The following is a 21,900-nucleotide window of genomic DNA, read 5'->3' as shown; positions in this document are numbered from 1 at the left end:
GTCTTTCTGGGTAAGTCTCTAAGAGCTTTCCACACCTGGATTGTGCAACATTTGCCCATTATATTTTAAAAATTCTTCAAGCTCTGTGTTGACCATTACTTGTCAACCATTTTCACTTCTTGCCATATATTTTCAAGCAGATTTAAGTCAAAACTGTTACACAGCCACTCAGGAACATTCACTGTCTTCTTGTAAGCAACTCTAGTGCAAATTTGGCCTTGTGTTTTAGGTAATTGTTCTGCTGAAAAGTGAATGAATCTCCAAGTGTCTGGTGGAGAAGGAGACTTAACCAGGTTTTCCTCTTGGATTTTGCCTTGGCTTAGTTTCTTTCTAATCCTGACAAACTCCCCATTTCTGAATGATTACAAGCATACCCATAACATGATGCAGCCACCACAATGCTTGAAAATGTGTTGTATTGTATTTGCCCCGAACATAACACTTTGTATTCAGGACAAAAAGTGAATTGCTTTGCCAAGAAGATGCGTGTTGTTGCAAACAGGATGCATGTTTTGGAATATGTTTATTCTGCACAGGCTTCCTTCTTTTAACTATGTCAATTAGTTTAGTATTTTCGAGTAACTACAATGTTGTTGATCTATCCTTAGTTTTATTTGGCTATTACAGCCAAACCAAAGCTGTTGAATACATACAGTGAAGTCGGAAGTTTACATACACTTAGGTTGGAGTCATTAAAACTTGCTTTTCAAACAATCCACAAATTTCTTGTTAACAAACTATAGTTTTGGCAAGTCGGTTAGGACATCTACTTTATACGTGACACAAGTAATTTTTCCAACAATTGTTTACAGACAAATTGTTTAACTTATAATTCACTGTATCACAATTCCAGTGGGTCAGAAGTTTACATGCACTAAGTTGACTGTGCCTTTAAACATCTTGGAAAATTCCAGAAAATTATGTCATGGCTTTAGAAGCTTCTGATAGGCTAATTGACATCATTTGAGTCAATTGGAGGTGTATCTGTGGATGTATTTCAAGGCCTACCTTCAAACTCAGTGGCTGTTTGCTTGACATCATGGGGAAATTAGAAGAAATTATCCAAAGTTTAAATGCATTTGGCGTAGGTGTACAGTATGTACATTTCAGACTTCAACTGTATTGACTCCAGACATTTCAGCTTTTTATTTTTAATACATTTGTTAAACTGTGTAAGAATATATAATTACACTTTGACATTATTTGGAATTGGGTGTAGGCCAGTGACCAAAAATCACATTTTAAATTCAATAAAATGTTGAAAAAGTCAAAAGGTTTGAATACTTTCTGAAGGCACCGTACAAGTGCGTATTATACGCATGTGGAAATTGGAAATGTGTTTTTTTGCATATCTCAATTCCCCCTGAGCAGACACACAACCACCACACAATGTTGTCTTAATGTTTACTCTGTTGTGTACTTTAAATGTACTCACCGGTATCCGGTATCAATGCATTCCTCTTGCAGCAGAGGGGGGGTAAAGAAACCTGTTGAGGTGCGGGGGGGGGGGGGGGGGGGAGAGAGAGAGGGGTTCTGAGACAGCTATTGGGGAAAGGGACACATGCCATTCTGACAGAATAGGTGGCAACTTCAGTGTGAGAGAGAGAGAGAGAGGGAAAGTTATGGACAGAGAAAACCAAACCATTGGAGAACAAGACCCCTGCTTCCCCTTTCTTTCCCCCTACTGCAGGGTACATGGCTGACAACACGGAATCTAGGTAACATTACTTCTCAATGTGGTTAACAGAGATTTTCTTAAATTGTTTTAAATAATTTAGCCTTTTCTGAATGTACAACTGGTGTTCTACTACACAAGAGTCAGCTGAGACGAGGAGCACAAGACAATAAGACAAAGACAATCATTTCCCCGACTCAAATACACCCTTCCCCATCATACAGCAAGTCCCCTGATACAGTAGACCCAGCCCACCACGGGCCTCCACAAGCGGCTAGGGCAGCTCTGCTGTGGCTATCTCTGCGCCAGGGCTATGGCTGGAGGGTTGGAGGGGTTGGAAAGAGGAGGCAGAGGCTGAAAGAGAAGCTGTGTGCCTCCTGTCCCTGAGGGCAGCAACACTTCAGATGGTCACAGCCCCAGGAACCGTAAAAAAAACAGACAAAAATATAACCAGAAAGTTGGTCTATAATTGGCCAGGCTTGTCGTGGTTCTTTATGTCCGTGAGCTGAGCAGCTAGAGCAGTACAAGCTCGTCCCCTAGTGAAACCCTACACTTTCCCCTTCAGTCAGTTCCTCCCTGCCACTCTATCCACCTATCCAAGAGGTTGTAGCAGAATCTCACTGACTTTTTATCAACACTACACTGGATTGACATCGTTGTGGATTTTAGGATTACCTGATCCTAATTTCTTCACACCTGTAAAGGAGGTTCCTTGGGGGGTTTATCATTGGATGGGGGGCGTGTTCTTTATGCTGAGCTAAGGGACAAGCGCACATGCGAGACTTGGAGGATAGGGACCACACAGAGAGACCTCCAGTGAAACTGAGTGGTCAGCAATCCAGGTAGGATTAAATCAATCTGTCTCATATAAATTGTTTTATTTCTGGCAATTGATAGTTTATTTGGAGGGTAGATTTATGTTTTTGTGCATTTGGATTTTTGTGTTTGCGATGAATTGCTCAGAGGAGCCACATGTTCGATTAGCTATCTTTTCCTTTTGGACTGGAAAACTGGTGCTGTTTTTTACATCATTGCTGGATGATGGAAGTCAGGTTTCTGGAATAGACATCTGCATTGTAGTCCCTGGTCTGCCATTGAGAAAGGAGGTGGAAACACACAGGCCCCATGCAGGATACAGACCACACTTTGTACGAGGGGGATCTGGGCTCGGGATTGGGCTGCTGAGCTGACTAAGTAAAATCACCATGTTTTTATCTTTTTAGTCAATTATTTCAAAGTCAACATTTTGAAACTGAGTTGAAAGCGTGATATAGGGAACACATGTGGTGACAACTGGTGGCTGAGGTGTAAAATGCTTTATCTGATCGGACAAAGTTATGCGGAATGCAAAGTAGCACTAAATTAGTGTTAAGTTTCACAATTTGATCTCTCAGATGAGCAATCTGTTGAATAGTTAGTCAAGATGTAGGCCTATCATGTGTCTTGCGGGTGGATGAGTGGATAGTTTTAAAAAGACAGAAACGTTTCCCAGTAGGCAATATGCTTTGTGCTGGCGTTTGAGATAGACTATACTTTCATTTTTGTCAGCTTTAAATAAACACTAATTACAGCAATTGCAGCCATTTCACTAATAGGCCTTGAGCTTCTTAATAATGGCAGTAAAACCTAAGAAAGCTACAGGGCATAAATAGCTCTGTGGTAAATCAGATAAAGTAAGCTAATGCCAAACTAACCAGACTAGAGGTTAAACCTAACGTCATGATGACCATGGTCCTTGGAGGATAATGGACAATAAGCAAAGTGTAGGACATCACACAATTGTTATGTGGCTGTGGGCACTCCCCTATGATGTAAAGCAAGGTCAAAGCATTATGACAGCTCAAGGAGAATGGTAAGACATTGCCACATCATCAGGCTTCCATACACCAAAGCCACACAGAGCTTTCCCCACACAACACTAGTCTAGCGATCTGATGACAGAGTAGCATTGGGCCCACAGCCTTATATTTGTCTCTGGTCCTTGGGCCTAGTTCACTGCTGTTAAATCACACAGAGACACTTCCTGTAAGGATGACTTAAAGATATAGATACGTTTGATGACACAGGCATTGTAACCTCTCTATGGTGACTCAGTGAGCGCTAGCAGAGTTGATGTGTGTGTGTGCGTGACCCACTTCTATATTACACTATGTAACTCCAGGAGCACTGTCACTGATTTCTTTCCAATGACAAACCACTCAGTGGTTCTACTCCCAATCAGTCCAGTCACTGGGTTAGTTTCAATTGGCCTGCTCAACTGGCACATTCCTCAATGAATCTACTTCCAGAAGAGATGCAATACCTTTAGAATAATCCTCAATGATTAAATGAGAGCTTGAGTATAGAATTTTAGCTGTTTGTAAAATCAATATTCCCAAAATAACAGCTGCTTATCTGAATCACAAGACATTTAACATATTGCATTCCAGTATTGTGGTTTAGGATATTGTGGCTCAGGCAACAGGACATTTCCAGTTGTCTCTTGCACCTGTCTGCTTCTTGGTAGTTTGACAAGATGATCTGTTGATGTCTGGGCATTCCCATGAGCACCAATGATGTAAAAAGGGCTTTAAAAATACATTTGAATTGACCCTCTCTCTCTCTCTCTCTCTCTCTGCCCCTCTCTGTGATTTCTCTACAGGTCATGTCATCTCTCCCGGCTCTTACAGACACTTACCACCTAACCTCTCTCCATTTACTGTAACCAGCATCCTCACCCCCTGAGCACCGACCAACACCGGACGTCCATGGACATTGAAAAGTAGTTGAAATTTGGTTAGTTCACCCTGGCCTTGCTGTTAAAGTCCACAGACGGACTGGACCAAATCTGAACCTACCATAGATGTACAGTGCCTTGCGAAAGTATTCGGCCCCCTTGAACTTTGCGACCTTTTGCCACATTTCAGGCTTCAAACATAAAGATATAAAACTGTATTTTTTTGTGAAGAATCAACAACAAGTGGGACACAATCGTGAAGTGGAACGACATTTATTGGATATTTCATACTTTTTTAACAAAATTGGGCGTGCAAAATTATTCAGCCCCTTTACTTTCAGTGCAGCAAACTCTCTCCAGAAGTTCAGTGAGGATCTCTGAATGATCCAATGTTGACCTAAATGACTAATGATGATAAATACAATCCACCTGTGTGTAATCAAGTCTCCGTATAAATGCACCTGCACTGTGATAGTCTCAGAGGTCCGTTAAAAGCGCAGAGAGCATCATGAAGAACAAGGAACACACCAGGCAGGTCCGAGATACTGTTGTGAAGAAGTTTAAAGCCGGATTTGGATCCAAAAAGATTTCCCAAGCTTTAAACATGCCAAGGAGCACTGTGCAAGCGATAATATTGAAATGGAAGGAGTATCAGACCACTGCAAATCTACCAAGACCTGGCCGTCCCTCTAAACCTTCAGCTCATACAAGGAGAAGACTTATCAGAGATGCAGCCAAGAGGCCCATGATCACTCTGGATGAACTGCAGAGATCTACAGCTGAGGTGGGAGACTCTGTCCATAGGACAACAATCAGTCGTATATTGCACAAATCTGGCCTTTATGGAAGAGTGGCAAGAAGAAAGCCATTTCTTAAAGATATCCATAAAAAGTGTCGTTTAAAGTTTGCCACAAGCCACCTGGGAGACACACCAAACATATGGAAGAAGGTGCTCTGGTCAGATGAAACCAAAATTTAACTTTTTGGCAACAATGCAAAACGTTATGTTTGGCGTAAAAGCAACACAGCTGAACACACCATCCCCACTGTCAAACATGGTGGTGGCAGCATCATGGTTTGGGCCTGCTTTTCTTCAGCAGGGACAGGGAAGATGGTTAAAATTGATGGGAAGATGGATGGAGCCAAATACAGGACCATTCTGGAAGAAAACCTGATGGAGTCTGCAAAAGACCTGAGACTGGGACGGAGATTTGTCTTCCAACAAGACAATGATCCAAAACATAAAACAAAATCTACAATGAAATGGTTCAAAAATAAACATATCTAGGTGTTAGAATGGCCAAGTCAAAGTCCAGACCTGAATCCAATCGAGAATCTGTGGAAAGAACTGAAAACTGCTGTTCACAAATGCTCTCCATCCAACCTCACTGAGCTCGAGCTGTTTTGCAAGGAGGAATGTGAAAAAATTTCAGTCTCTCGATGTGCAAAACTGATAGAAACATACCCCAAGTGACTTACAGCTGTAATCGCAGCAAAAGGTGGCGCTACAAAGTATTAACTTAAGGGGGCTGAATAATTTTGCACGCCCAATTTTTCAGTTTTTGATTTGTTAAAAAAGTTTGAAATATCCAATAAATGTCGTTCCACTTCATGATTGTGTCCCACTTGTTGTTGATTCTTCACAAAAAAATACAGTTTTATATATTTATGTTTGAAGCCTGAAATGTGGCAAAAGGTCGCAAAGTTCAAGGGGGCCGAATACTTTCGCAAGGCACTGTATGTTTCACATGTTTGGACAGCACAGTACAGAACAGTAAAGTACAGTATAATGTATCGAACATATCTACTTTACTTTACTGTACTCTACTGAACTCTACTCTGCTTTGCTGTGATGGACAAACTATGAGACATAGACGTCTATGATTGCTTCAGACTTGGTCCGGACTAGCCAAATGTGGTTTTGCTGGGAGGCGGAGCATATTACAATAATAGCCAGTATGTATAATAATACCCAAATATGCAAAAGAAGGATATTGTGTATTTCTGCCTGTGTGTACCTATTCAGGATACATCACCGTGAAGAGAATGACATTCATATCCATAATTATGCACTTCTGTGTAGTACAGATTAGGGACACATAACTCCCTTACCATAATTATGTTCACCTGCTGTAGTTCAATAACCAAAATACCTTTTTCAAAGCTGACACCCCATTGTTTCTGCAGACATATTTGAATATTAATTGGGAGCAGGTATTCAGCAGAGTTCTTTGGAAAACGTGGCCGCATAAAAACCGGAGTAAGATTGTACCTTCATTTTGTTACCAAACTTTGCATCTGCACAGTTCTTCCGGTAAATGTGTTCACGTGAAATGTTCCGTGTACATTTTCAAAGTAGTCCTTGTGCATAGAATCATGCGATTTGTTCAACTTTGAAATCAACGGTTTTTGTTTGGCATACATTCCAAAGTGAAAACTCAAAGTCAAAGTGTACTTCTGTTACTGTGGAATTTCCCGTCTCCAGGTTGGAAACCTGGATGGTGATCACATCCTAAGATCAAAACATAACCAGACGAGAGGCCGATATGGAGCTGCGACTGGCATGCAGGGCTTCCCTAGTCCTGGTCGTACTGGCACTGGCTCTCTCAGGACAGAGGGTTGATGCTCAAAGCAGGGCAGGTAAGGGCATCAGCTGTAACTAGCTGGTTCAAATAGTATTTGTTTTCTTTCATATACTTTGAGCCACACTGAGCTTGGCTGGCTCAAAGGAAACAATGGAGTAGTCCTAAAATAAAAAACCCTGCCCACCTGGCACTCCACAGTAGCTCAATCCTCAAGAGTTATAAAGAAAATAAATACTATTTGAACCCAAGCCTGGTTCTTACTATCTTTATGTACAGTACTGGGAATTCCTCAGGTCTGAATTCTAACATACTACCTTTCACTTCCTCTCAGGCTGTAAGAACGTGCACTATGACCTGGTGTTCATCCTGGACACGTCGTCCAGTGTGGGGAAGGAGAACTTTGAGAAGATCCGCCAGTGGGTCTCCAACCTGGTGGAGTCGTTCGACGTGGGCCCGGACAAGACGCGTGTGGCCGTGGTACGCTACAGCGACCGGCCCACCACCGAGTTCAACCTGGGACGGTACAGCACCATGGACGAGGTGAAGAGGGCCGCCAGGAACATCCGCTACCTGGGAGGGAACACCATGACCGGGGACGCCATCAGCTACACCACCACCAACATCTTCACAGAGCGGGCCGGGGCCAGGCCTGCAGCCAAGGGCATCCAGAAGGTGGCTATCCTCCTGACAGACGGGAGGAGTCAGGATTACGTGTTGGAACCGTCAAAGGCGGCGGCGAAGGCCGGGGTGAGGATGTTCGCTGTGGGCATCGGGGAGGCTCTGAAGGTGGAGCTGGAGGAGATCGTTGCAGAACCTAAGAACGCTCACGTGTTCCATGTGACAGACTTCAATGCCATCGACAAGATCAGAGGGCGGCTGAGGAGACGGCTCTGTGAAAGTAAGTAACCAATCACACAGGCTCTGTGAGAGTAAGAAGGAGACTGTTGAGAAGGAGAATCTGTGAGAGTTAGTAACCAATAACAGTCTGAGAAGGAGGCTCTGTGAGAGTAGGTTATCAGGTGTATGATTTTTCTGTGACTACCCTTGCTCTTTAGTTTGTCAGGAAACAAATTCCAGCAAGATGTCTACATTACATACACAATCAGTATGACAGAATTGGGTTTCAAATTCCATTGGAAATGCAGCTACTTCTATTAATCAAAAGCCTAAACATTCTTAATATATAACATGTGCCTTTAAAATGCACTTTAAAGATAGCTAAATCTATATCACTCTGAACGTATGTACCCTTAAAACACACTGCAATTATCCCCTTAACTATACACTCCAAAACAAACGTCTTTCCTCTAGCCTCCTTCCTGTGCTTCCTCGTCTCTGACTGGATGTGACATGATATGTGTGAGGTGTGGGCGTTAAGCAGAAATCGACTAGTGAATTATAGTTTTTGCAACAGATACATTTTTGTGGCCGCTTGCCCCAGTGACTCCTGGGTAAACGTTTGGTTAAGATGTGCGGAACGCTGGATAGCCTGAATTACTCTAACCTCAATGTCTTTTCCAGGACCCAGCTACAGTACTACACATCCTCTGACAGGGACACTTTCAGTACAAATATGTTGCAATATTTGTGTTAGTCATTATAAATAACAACAAATACATATTTCAAATACCTTGACAAGAAACAGTTATAAGTACTAAAACAGTGAGGTATGTGGCCTGGGGTGGCTCTGGGCAGGTGAGGAAAGTGGAGGAGTGAGTGTGTACTGTACGTACAGGACAGGACAGAAGATGGTTGGTTGGATGCTAACACTCCACAGTTTCCATTCCCCACTAAAACTAGCTGGAGGGAAAGCAGTGTATGCCTGAAACGGAAAAATCTAAACGGGATCCTTGCGACCTCCATGCTCTGACGTCAAAGTTTACATTTAAAATGGCTAATGTAAGGGCAGGAGTTATGGTAAGGCTAGCGGTTAAAAAGGTTAGGGCTAGGGCAAAGACAGCACAGCGTGTTTTAGAAACTTTGTGGTTAGGGTTTAGGGTAGGGACGTCCCAAGGATTCCGCGGTCACACGGCTGTACCTGACGATTAGGGCCTCCGCACGAGATAAGTGTTGGACCATCATTTTAACATCGGCTGTCTCTGAAATGCCACTCCATTGGGAACTGGTCAAATGTCGTGCACTACGAAGGGAATAGGGTGCCATTATAGATGCACTCATTGATTCACTCACTGCTGTTCGAGCACAACAGGACAGCAACACTACGGTTTTCAGAGCTGTGTTTAGTGTTAACTCAGAATCATACTGTAAGCAGAGCCTCTATTCTTTACTTAAGTCAGACAGGCACCCTTGTGTAGTTAGTGATACTTTACCCACTTGAGTTTGGCAAGGCGCAAGGAGATTCATTTGGAAGCTCTTAACCCTGAGCCTTCCCTTTGAGACCACAGATTCCAATGTTCATATACCCACCTTGGACTCCATCCATAAATTCCTCACTAGTCATAATGCTTCCAGATATGCAATCTATTATGACATGAGGATAAGTGCACCCAGGGGTCACTACACAGAACTGATTTTGCCCAGGCCACAGGTTCATGGCCATCCAACATGTTTCTTTCTGTAATCTCTATGATCACCATGCTGCTAGTGTATCTAAGAATATCGGTGGGCACCACACAGAGCGGCCCAAGTTATTTTTGCTCTGAAAATTACAGTTCTAATGTTTCAAGTAGGTCCTACAGTGCATTTTAGGGCTTCTACATTGTATGTTTCACCTTTTCATCAAATGTTACCAGCCCACCACTGTTAAACAAAGTGCTGGGAGAATATGCTGTATGTATACAGTATAAACACAGAAACATTTGAACTCAACTAAACGTGAAAGGCGTGTTAGCTAAATCAAAGACTATTTAACTGCCATGATCTTTTTACTGATAAAAAATAAAAAATACAGTACACAAGATTTGATCAAAGTATAACACCACTGTAGGTTTGGCTATTCCAGTGCTTTGGCTTCAGAGGATGTAGTTGATGAATGGCTTCCTAGTCTGGAAACCCAAGGAGACCCAAGGCCCATAGGAATTAGATGAAAAAAGGTTTTGTATTTGATTAAATTAATTTTCAATTTCATATACACCTTGTAGATTCCATGTCCTAATATTGAGTCAGGACATGGAATCTACAAGGTGTTGAAAGCGTTCCACAGGGATGCAGGCCCATGTTGACTCCAGTGCTTCCCACAGTTTTGTTAAGTTGGCTGGATGTCCTTAGGTGGTAGACCATTCTTGATACACATGGGAAACTGTTGAGCGTTGTCGCTCTTAACACAAACCGGTGAGCCTGGCACCTACTGTACTACCATACCCTGTTCAAAGGCAATTCAGTCTTTTGTCTTGCCCATTCAACCTCTGAAATGGCACACATAATCCATGTCTCAATTGTCTCAAGGCTTAAACATCCTTCTTTAACCTGTCTCCTCCCCTTCATCTACACTGATTGAAGTGGATTTAACAAATTACATCAATAACGGATCATAACTTTCAACTAGATTCATCTGGTCAGTCTGTCTTGGAAAAAGCAGGTGTTCTTAATTATTTGTATAGTCAGTCTATATATATATATATATATATATATATATATATATATATATATATATATATATACATACATACACTGACTATACAAACAGATACACACACACACACACACACACACACACACACACACACACACACACACACACACACACACACACACACACACATCACCTGCTCCACTACAAGATACAAGAGCATGGACACACTTGACCTTGCATGACCTCCCATTCCACCCATGACATGGCATTTCCACTCTCAGCGGATATCTCTTTCCCAGTGGTGATACAAAAGAGCAGCGTGGCTGAATTCAAGAGAGAGATGCATTCGGAAAATAACCCAGTAGTTAATGAGCCTCAAAATGCAGATTCAGCTCAAGTTGCTGTTGCATTGTATGTTCCTGCTGGTGTATTAGACCTATGAGAAACCACTGGGCCCCAGAAGCAAAGAGCTCTGCCCTGCATTGCTTCCATTTTAATACCTCTGAGGTGGATCTCTAAATTATAGATGTTGGGCCACAAGGAGAGGGAGCAGCTAGCTCTGCAGTGAGCTCAGTCTAAGACCTTCAGTTATGGCTGCATGTTAAAACACATTGACGCATAATAATAATAAAAAAAGTAACCTTTATTTAATTAGGCAAGCCAGTTAAGAGCAAATTCTTATTTACAATGATGGCCTAGGAACAGTGGGCTAACTGCCTTGTACAGGGGAAGAACGACAGATTTGACCTTGTCAGCTCTTGGACTCAATCTAGCAACCTTTCAGTTACTGGCCCAACGCTCTGACCACTAGGCTACCTGCTGCATAACTATATTTTCTAAGCTAGTATTGTAATTGTTGGCCGCAATAGGTATGTAGTATTACTAAAAACTGATTTAAAAACCTCCTATAACCACCAGCAAATCCTCTTCCGTATATAAGTTTGGAAATGCTTAAATAAAGGAAAACGCAAAAACTATCTTTTGGTATTTGTTGTTTCATTAGTCCATTGTTAATATAGCCTCAAACTGTTTTGCGTGTCAGAAATCAAGTTTAAGAAATTTACTTTCTTTTGCATCATATGTTAAAACACAAATAAAAGTTAGAAGAAAGACGTAGTCTAACAAGTTAACGCAAACTGAACAAGCAAGGACACAAACAATCACACAACATGAAGCACAGCTCAGAGAGAGAGACCACATCACATGTAGAAATGATCGCTTGCTTACTTCCTTTTCTGCCCCAGTAAACAACTTATTACTAGACATGAAGACCGTGACACACTAACAGTCTACCAAGGATACACTGTCTACCTGGATTTTCCAATTATGCACTTGACTCTGCATTTACAAAGAACAAGACATGCCAAGAGTCTGAGCCATCCCTGTAAAATGGATACCATAGTTAAGTTAAAGCCTTCCTAACTCAACAAAGTCCTTTTTATAGCTGCGATTAAAGAAAATTACAGGGTCTGATAGTACATGATTGTCAGAGACACGATCTGTTTTGCGGTTTGGGTGTCTGGCTGCTTCAAACACACACACACACACACACACACACACACACACACACACACACACACACACACACACACACACACACACACACACACACACACACACACACACACACACACACACACACACACACAGTGGTGCCAGTGGTGACAGAGAAGAATGGCCACACCCCAAATCAAGGTTAGTTTGCATTGGCAGAGAAGTATTTTCTATTTGAAAGAGGGAATACCCCATCCTGAATGTTCCATGTGTTTGTTGCTGAGGGAACAGGTATCAATGATGCTGGCACAATGGGATGGAGACTAGTGGCTCAGTTGGAGACGGGGTACAGTATAATGTAAATGTACCCACCTCACTCTACTTTCCTGGAACACTGTATGGTTTGTTGTATGGTGTTCATGTGCAAAAACAGGCCATTTAGAGACATCAATTCTCATTCCTTTGATCTCTAGTGATCAAATCTCTGAAACAGTTGTCAGCTATGACGATTGAGAGGAGAACAGACCCACTAGCACTAAATGGTGTTGACGGTGTAGTTATTTAAATTCCTCAACATAGTTGTGTTAAGACCAGAGGAATTCAGTTTTAACTCACATTATTGGCTTTGAACCGTGATGCTACTGTATGAGAAGTCAGCATCAGAGGAACTAACTGCACTTACACACTTATGATTAACAATACATTTGGTTGTGTGTGTGTGTGTGTGTGTGTGTGTGAGAGAGAGAGAGTCTAACACGGTCACCGCTGGGGTTGGTGCATGCAGCCCTACTCCTACTGGAGCCAGAGGGAATGTATCTTCTGTCTGGGTGCAGTCTGTCTGGGTCAAATAGACTGTCTCAGATCTACAGGTAGTTTCAATGAAGGATCCCATTTCAATGGGACACTCCCTTTTTTAACTCTGATCATCTAGTTAAAACTAATAAGCCTATTCAATGACAACGATGTAGCTAACAAGGTTTCTAGGAATCCAATCATGTATTCTTGCAGCGTAAGACAAATTATAATACAAAGTGCTACCTTGAATTACTGTATATGGAAGGCCTAAACAATAAGATTTTCTCTTACCCCAATCTACTTCTGCTCTCTCAGATGTGCTATGCCCCAATATGAAGGTCCAACCAGACCGCTTCAAGCCCAACAGCACCAGCTATGGATTGGAAGAAGTTCCAGGTAAATACAAGTTTTCTTCTCCCTTTTTTCACTTTAAACTTTTCTCAGTGTTTCACAATCATCAAACAGAATGGTCAAATGCAAGGTATCTTAGGTCTGACTGAAAGGATCATTGGATCTATGCAATCATGGTAAATAACAGCATCGGACTATAGGCCTGCTACACAAATACCTGTTTGTTTTTCATTCTTTTTTAATATGTAAGACCAGATGGTAAATTAATTACTTTCTATACCTTCTCCTCTGTCACTAAAGACCTTCCTCCGAGAACACAAAGGAAGAAGTATTTGAGACAAGCTAAAACATAGCGATTCTTTTATCCATTAGCTGGGGCAGTTTTCCATTGCTATAATGTTACAAAAAGTATCAAAGCTTGCTCCTGAAGTAGCCTACTTCCCTGGAGTTGATCCACAGACTTTCCATTCGACTACGAGAGGAGGTGGAGCATTTTGCAAAATGAACAGAAACTATACCACTATCTATGACAACTTAAAAATAGTAATTATGGTCTAGTTCTCTATTTACTAGTTATATTAAAGGACCTAAGCAGGTTCAGGTTCTTCTTGTGGTCTCTATTTTCAGTGGCTGTGTTTCTGAGTTTGAGAAAAGTGGAGCTGTAGTGCTTAACCAGATAGGTAGGATGTTGTCTTACAGTCTTAAGGGATCTAAGTTCCTGTCCATGCCTCCCACTCACATTCACCACGCTAAGAGGAGAAACAGACAGGGATGGGAAGTCTGACTCCTGCTACAGCCTCTTTACCTGGGGAGAGGGAACTGTCAAATCTAGTTTGAAACGCTTACAATATCGTGAAAGCAGATCAGAAAAGTATTGGAGTCACGACACAGAGATGTCTAACTCACAGAGAACATCGAGCAGTGAGAAATTCTAGCTTTACAGGCTGTTCAAAATGCTAATTTTCCTCGCAATCTAGTGTATCAAAGCGATATGTATAATAACATAATTCAGAGTTTTACTGCTGAATCCTCTTTCCTTTACTGCTCCTGAGTATTGAAACAGCTTTTCAGCCAAGTTCAGGAAAACCCTATCCGGGGGAGACAGAGGTTTTACAATGTTGGTTGTAAACCTGTCTGAGAAGCTGAGGCCTTCTGGCAGAGCTGGTGTTTAAAAACAACAGCTTCTCCAGTGGTTCCCGCTGACTAGACCTGATGTATCACATCCTCTAGTAGACAACACCAGGGCGCTAATTATGTGGCTGGGCATTTACTGCAGTATAAAGAGGAAGCAATCAGGATAAATCACTACAACTATGCAGTTGTTTGAAAATGCATCACATTCACAACAACAGTAATTGTATGCACCCATGACTTTAGGCCACTGGATAAAAGCTTCTGCTAAATGGCATATATAAATACATATATATTATTTCATATGTTACGTGCAGCTGAATTCTGCAGGAAGATCTCAGTGTGTGTTTGATTGATTGGCAGATATGGGTTAACACACACACACACACACACACACACACACACACACACACACACACACACACACTGCTGTTACTGTTCATTATCTATCCTGTGGCCTAGACACTTCACCCCTACCTACCTAATGTATATGTACATACAGTTGAAGTCGGAAGTTTACATACATCTTAGCCAAAAACATTTAAACTCAGTCTTTCACAATTCCTGACATTTAATCCTTGGGTGAATTTTGGCCCATTCCTCCTGACAAAGGAGTGTAACAGAGTCAGGTTTGTAGGCCTCCTTGCTCGCACATGCTTTTTTAGTTCTGCCCATATATTTTATATAGGATTGAGGTCAGGGCTTTGTGATTGTCACTCCAATACCTTGACTTTGTTGTCCTTAAGCCATTTTGCCACAACTTTGGAAGTATGCATGGGGTCATTGTCCATTTGGAAGACCCATTTGTGACCAAGCTTTTACTTCCTGACTGATGTCATGTTCTGTTAAAATCTCCACCTGGCACAGCCAGAAGAGGACTGGCCACCCCTCATAGCCTGGTTGCTCTCTAGGTTTCTTCCTAGGTTCTGGACTTTCTATGGAATTTTTCCTAGCCACCGAGATTCTACAACTGCATTGCTTGCTGTTTGATGTTTTAGGCTGGGTTTCTGTAGAGCACTTTGTGACATCAGCTGATGTAAGAAGGGCTTTATAAATACATTTGATTGATGTCTTGAGATGTTGCTTCAATATATCCACATCATTTTCCCTTCTCATGATGTCATCTATTTTGTGAAGTGCACCAGTCCCTCCTGTAGCAAAGCACCCCGACAACATGATGCTGCCACCCCCTTGCTTCACGGTTGGGATGGTGTTCTTCGGCTTGCAAGCGTCCCCCTTTTTCCTCCAAACATAACAATGGTCATCATGGCCAAACAGTTCTATTTTTGTTTCATCAGACCAGAGGACATTTCTCCAAAAAGTACGATCTTTGTCCCCATATGCAGTTGCAAACCGTAGTCTGGCATTTTTTATGGCGGTTTTGGTTATATCGACATAGGACTTGTTTTACTGTGGATATAGATACTTTTGTAACTGTTTCCTCCAGCATCTTCACAAGGTCCTTTGCTGTTGTTCTGGGATTGATTTGCACTTTTCGCACCAAAGTACATTCATCTCTAGTAGACCGAACGTGTCTCCTTCCTGTGTGGTATGATGGCTGCGTGGTCCCATGGTGTTTAAACATGCATACTATTGTTTGTACAGATGAACTTGGTACCTTCAGTCATTTGGAAATTGCTCCCAAGGATGAGCCAGACTTGTGGAGGTCTACAATTTTTCTGAGGTCTTGGCTGATTTCTTTTGATTTTCCCATGATGTCAAGCAAAGAGGCACTGAGTTTGAAGGTAGGCCTTGAAACACATCCACAGGTACACCTCCAATTGACTCAAATCATGTCAATTAGCTGAAGCTTCCAAAGCTATGACATAATTTTGTGGAATTTTCCAAGCTGTTTAAAGGTACATTCAACTTAGTGTATGTAAACTTCTGACCCACTGGAATTGTGATACAGAGCGAATTAAAAGAGAAATAATCTGTCTGTAAAGAATTGTTGGAAAAATTACTTGTGTCATGCACAAAGTAGATGTTCTAACCGACTTGCCAAAACTATAGTTTGTTTACAAGAAATTTGTGGATTGGTTTAAAAGCAAGTTTTAATGACTCCAACCTAAGTGTATGTAAACTTCCGACTTCAACTGTACCTCGATTACCTCGTACCCCTGCACATTAACTAGGTACTGGTATTCCTTGAATATATACAGTACCAGTCAAAAGTTTGGACACACCTACTCGTTCATGTTTTTATTTTTTTTACTATTTTCTACATTGTTGATTAATAGTGCAGACATCAAAACTATGAAATAACACATATGGAATCGCGCAGTAACCAAAAAAGTGTTAATCAAATCAAAAATCTATTTTATATTTGAGATTCTTGAAAGTAGCCACCCTTTGCCTTGATGACAGCTCTGCACACGCTTGGCATTCTCTGAACCAGCTTCACCTGGAATGCTTTTCCAACAGTCTTGAAGTAGCACTTGTTGGCATATTCTGAGCACTTGTTGGATGCTTTTCCTTCACTCTGCGGTCCAACTCATCCCAAACCATCTCAAATGTGTTGAGGTCAGGTGATTGTGGAGGCCAGGTCATCTGATGCAGCACTCCATCACTCTCCTCCTTGGTCAAATAGCCCTTACACAGCCTGGAGATGTTTTGGGTCATTGTCCTGTTGAAAAACAAAATGATAGTCCCACTAAGCACAAATCAAATAGGATGGCGTATCACTGCAGAATGCTGTGGTAGCCATGCTGGTTAATTGTGCCTTGAATTCTAAATAAATCACAGACAGTGTCACCAGCAAAGCACCCCCACACCTCCTCCTACATGCTTCACGGTGGGAAGTACACATGCGGAGATAATCCGTTCACCTACTCTGCGTCTCACAAAGGCACGGCAGTTGAAACCAAAAATCTCACATTTGCTCTCATCAGACCAGGACAGATTTTAACCAGTCTAATGTTCATTGCTAGTGTTTCTGGGACCAAGCAAGTCTCTTTTTTATTATTAGTGTCCTTTAGTAGTGGTTTCTTTTCAGCAATTTGACCATGAAGGCCTGATTCACCAGGTCTCCTCTGAACAGTTGATGTTGAGATGTTACTTGAACTCTGTGAAGCATTTATTTGGGCTGAAAATTCTGAAGCTGGTAACTCTATGAACTCTGGGTCTTCCTTTCCTGTGGCTGTTCTCATGAGAGACAGTTTCATCATAACGCTAGATTTTTTTTGCAGCTGCACCTGAAGAAACTTTAAAAGTTCTTGAAATGTTTCGTATTGACTGACCTTCATGTCTTAACGTAATGCCATTATATATATATATATTATATATTCCAATTTTTATTGAACCTTTATTTAACTAGGCAAGTCAGTTAAGAACAAATTCTTATTTAGAATACCGGCCTACCAAAAGGCAAAAGGCCTCCTGCGGGGACGGGGGCTGGGATAAAAAATAAAATAAAAACATAGTACAAAACACACATCGTGACAACAGAGACACCACAACACTACATAAAGAGAGACCTTAGACAACGACATAGCATGGCAGCAACACTTGAAAACACAGCATGGTAGCAACACAACATGACAACAACATGGTAGCAACACAACATGACAACAACATGGCAGCAGCACAAAACATGGTGCAAACATTATTGTTTACAGACAACAGCACAAAGGGCAAGAAGGTAGAGACAACAATACATCATGCAAAGCAGCCACAACTGTCAGTGAGAGGGTCCATGATTGAGTCTTTGAATGAAGACATGGAGAAAAAAAGGTCCAGTTAGATTTATTTGGATTTTTTTTCCAGTCGTTATCTGCAGCAAACTGAAAAGCGGAGCGACTTGGTCTTTTACCAAATAGGGCTATCTTCTGTATACCACCCCTTTCATTGGCAAGCTATAAGTGAATTATTGATGCCCAGAGCTGGAAACACAGATGGCTTCCACATCATCATATAAAAAATGGGATTGATAGACCTAACAACTAGAAATGGGCAGATGTTTTAGTAAGTGGTGTCAGCTTTGGTCACTGGACGTTGCCAAGTGTCCCTAAACCTCTCCAAATTGGCATATGTCTGTAAATTAGATCATTCCAGTGCTATTACTTATTTGTATTTCCTAAATGGTATTTATTTCAGTATAAAACACAATTTATACCATGTCAACCTCACTCAAACATTGGTGGTAATATGGGGTATCCATGGTCCATTCAACTGTCCTTTCAACCTCACCAAAGTGTGAATGTGCCTAAAAATTATTGTTCACTAAAATTAAAATGTACAAATTTTAAAAATAATCTACAAAACCAACCTCTCTCAATCATTGTGGTGGTGTCGGGGGACATACAAGGGATATCCAAGTGTTTTTTCAACATCTCTGAATGTTTAGCCTAGGCATATCCAATGTATTGGTTCCACACACAAATGAACTGTTTACAAAAACAATATAAAAGCAACAGCTATATATAAAAATATACATAAAAATGTCTTATCAAATACAAACTTGGTTACACACGTGTCTTTCACTAAAAAAGGCGCAAAAATAGAAATAAGCGGAACTATTTACAAATGGCATTCATGTTCATTTTACATCCCAGGTGTAGATGATACGATTTCACTAGCTTATGCATGTTGTGATAGTCTTTGAAGCAGTCCCTCTTTGCCAGGAAACAAAAAGCGAACTGGCATTTCACCCATTTTTTCTCCCTGTGTTTTGTGCAATGCTTGCAGTTCTTCCTTTTCTCATGTGTGTTGGATAGTTGTGCTCACCTTGAGTGGGGAGTCTTGTGATGGTTGTGAGTTCGCTTTGGGCCCCCAATTCAGCCATTGCCAACACCAGCTGCTCTCGGAAGGCCAACTGGGAGAGAGGGGTTTGACCTTTTGCTTTGGCCATTTGCTTGTGGAGAATGAAAGCATTTACTGTAGCAATGTCCACAAAGTGGGAAAAAAATCTTATACCACTTCCTGGTCTTGTGGAGGACCTGAGAGAGCAACAGATAGGTCGACACCCCCCATGCTGGCATTGTAGTCCTTCACAGAAACAGGAATGGGGACATTCTTCCTTTTTCACCCTCCTTGAGACATGGTTGTTATTGAATGCCTTATGCTGTGTGGTGAGCATGGTTACTTCCCTAGTGTCCTTCCATTTCACAAAAAGCAGCTTGTCAGTCCTGATGCAACGTATGGTCCCCCTCTCCGCTGTCTTTGTCATGTCGTTTACCTTGGTCTCGGGGAAACCGGTTCTGTTAGGATGAATGGTGCCACAAGCCCTTATTTTATTTTTCATGAGGCCTATTATGAGTGGATGTAGAACCATCAGATGGGGTGATTGAGATAACAGTGGGGGATGAAGACCTTGACCGGCGGGGGCGCTTGCTGATGGAGGGGTACCTCTCAAATCATCAAAATCCTTTACATCCTCCACTCTGTGGTGAATAAAATAAAGGGATATATTGTTGTAAGACACAGAATTAGTTGACTAAATTTACAAAACTGCATTACCGTAGAGTAAAAACACCAAGCCCAAACTTTATCTGTACAGTGACTCATAGAAGGTGTGAAGCACACACACAAAGGCAGAGGTGAGAACCACAAATAAACAATGGCCATGAGAGTTTAGTGGCCTCTCATAAGTTACAAGGATGACACTTCAAACCGCAAACAGTGAACTAATATGAAACATAAACAATAACTACTTTGGAATTACAGTATATAACATTGAAATGACTTGTTACATAGACTTATGTAAACTATATCCAAAGCATCAAAATAGAGCAAATTATAAAAAAACTAAATACATATAGTAATTTAGCAATATAAAGTCATGAAAATGATTTACTTACAGATTTAAAGGTGTATCCAATCCTTATAGAAAGCAATCTTTGTCGGCCAAGTCAAAATCCTCGTTGTCCAAATCGCTCCCCTGATCCGAGTCCAACCAGTATTTTATTCAAGTGTCTATGTCGGTATACTAATTCATAGCTGCCTTCTTATTAGCTTCCTGTTCGATATTCTTCGTTTTTAAATGTGTATTTTCTTGAGAAGCCATCTTTTATGCTTAAAGCAATGAAATGAAAGCAATGAAATCTGTTTTACAATGTAATGTATTATGCTCGGTAAGTAAGGTTCAAGGCCTTGCTTTGTCCCACCCAGGTCAACTGCATAACCCTGGAAAGCTTCTATCATTGGCTACAAGACTGCCAAGATAGCCAATCCCCTGTGTAATGGATGCCTACAACCTCACCAAAGCAAGCGAGGTCATATTTTTGATGTGCAAAGATATAGTCACTTGGTGTACATTCGATTTTGCCATTAAGTCATACATCATCAGATAACATTGGCAATAGGCTAGATTTGTTCTTACCAACCTAAGGATGAATTTAATATCCTCCATGTAGCTACAGCTCAAACACAGACCAAATAGAAGCTTACCTTGCAAGATGTTTGCTGTTTGGTGAAAATGTTGAGTAAAATAAAAATATTGACTCTTGGAGCTGGTGGTAGGTCAGAGTTAGACAAATAAGACATCCTCATGATCTGTGGAGTCTCGGCTTTCAGTGTGAATCAACACATTCCGTGTTTATTTTGTTTATGCTTCACAACGCTAACCAGAATGTAAGTAGCAGCCATCTTGAAACGAGGTAATCGGCTTGCCTTTACACATTCGTATGGCCATATATAGTGGAAAGTCACACCAAAGAAACGTTATGCTGAAGTACTGAAAATTCCACAGAAGAACATTGTTTCTGAACATTCTCTTAACTATTTGTGAACATCCCCAATGTCAAACTAGTTCATCATTCCCAGAAAGTTGTGAGAGGGTTGTATGCAAAATAACCACAGGACAACCATGTTCTTACCAATCTCTAAGAAACATATGGTTCTCAGAACGTTATGTGCTGGCTGGGATCAAACTCTACTTGTTTAAAGTCAGAAGCCTAAAATTAGTGTTTGTATGTCATGGTGCTCCAATGGAACAGTTGTGTGTGAGAGTGTATGTGCGAGTGTGAGTGTGTGTGACAGGACTGAGGTTTCCAGGGTTAGTCACACACCATATTAATGTGGTTTGAAGAAAACACACCCTTTTAAACAACAAACAAGTCACTATGGCCATGCCAGCAGGGCCAAGGGCAGGGTGTTTACTAATGTTGCCAGTTATCTGATCTGATTACCAATGCCAATGCCTATAAATACACAGCCAGTCTGACATACTTCATGAGAAAAGTGGGTTGAATTATATTTGTAGTTTTTGTCTGCTGTAAAATTGTTCTTACAGCAACTGTGTATCTGGTAGTACAGGCATCTTGAATACCCTGCTATGCTGAGTTCATTCATAAGTTTCAGTCCAGACTGCAGACTGCTCTTCATGCAACAGAGAATCACTCTGAAGAGAGTTTTAATCGGGCTACAGTACACATTTTCTCAGTTAGATTTGAATCACATTTCCCATATGTACGTAATTCAGAATAAATATGCCTTGAGAATGTCAATACGGTATACTCAACATTGTTCAAGAGGCAGTTAAGTTTCATTGTGGAGGCGGTAATGTGAGAGTGCTGCTGAAACCTACTCTGGTTCGGTAGAAACAGCCTTGAAACACACATTAGCAACAGAGGAAAATATAACCCTAAAACATACAGGGGCCCCTTAGCCCTGTCATACCTGA

At 41.3% G+C, this 21,900-nt stretch overlaps 1 protein-coding gene across 3 annotated transcripts in view; it reads left to right on the top strand.

Annotated features, from left to right (window-relative positions):
* The first annotated feature begins 2,253 nt into the window (after positions 1 to 2,253).
* Positions 2,254 to 21,900, top strand: part of LOC139373564 (collagen alpha-1(XXII) chain-like) — a 78,546-nt gene continuing 58,899 nt past the window's right edge. Inside the window, exons 1-5 of one of the 3 annotated variants that reach the window (XM_071114224.1) lie at positions 2,254 to 2,517; positions 4,317 to 4,450; positions 6,877 to 7,031; positions 7,308 to 7,874; positions 13,113 to 13,193. In XM_071114224.1, coding sequence (XP_070970325.1) covers positions 6,938 to 7,031; positions 7,308 to 7,874; positions 13,113 to 13,193 — 742 coding nt within the window. In that variant the 5' untranslated portion in view covers positions 2,254 to 2,517; positions 4,317 to 4,450; positions 6,877 to 6,937. The remainder of the gene's footprint in view (positions 2,518 to 4,316; positions 4,451 to 6,876; positions 7,032 to 7,307; positions 7,875 to 13,112; positions 13,194 to 21,900) is intronic. The other 2 variants (XM_071114226.1, XM_071114225.1) reach the window with 2 other exon arrangements.

Source organism: Oncorhynchus clarkii, chromosome 18 (assembly GCF_045791955.1).
Source record: "Oncorhynchus clarkii lewisi isolate Uvic-CL-2024 chromosome 18, UVic_Ocla_1.0, whole genome shotgun sequence".
Lineage (NCBI taxonomy): Eukaryota > Metazoa > Chordata > Actinopteri > Salmoniformes > Salmonidae > Oncorhynchus > Oncorhynchus clarkii.
The sequence above is the reverse complement of the archived record's forward strand: the minus strand, read 5'-3'. Positions and strand labels throughout refer to the sequence as shown.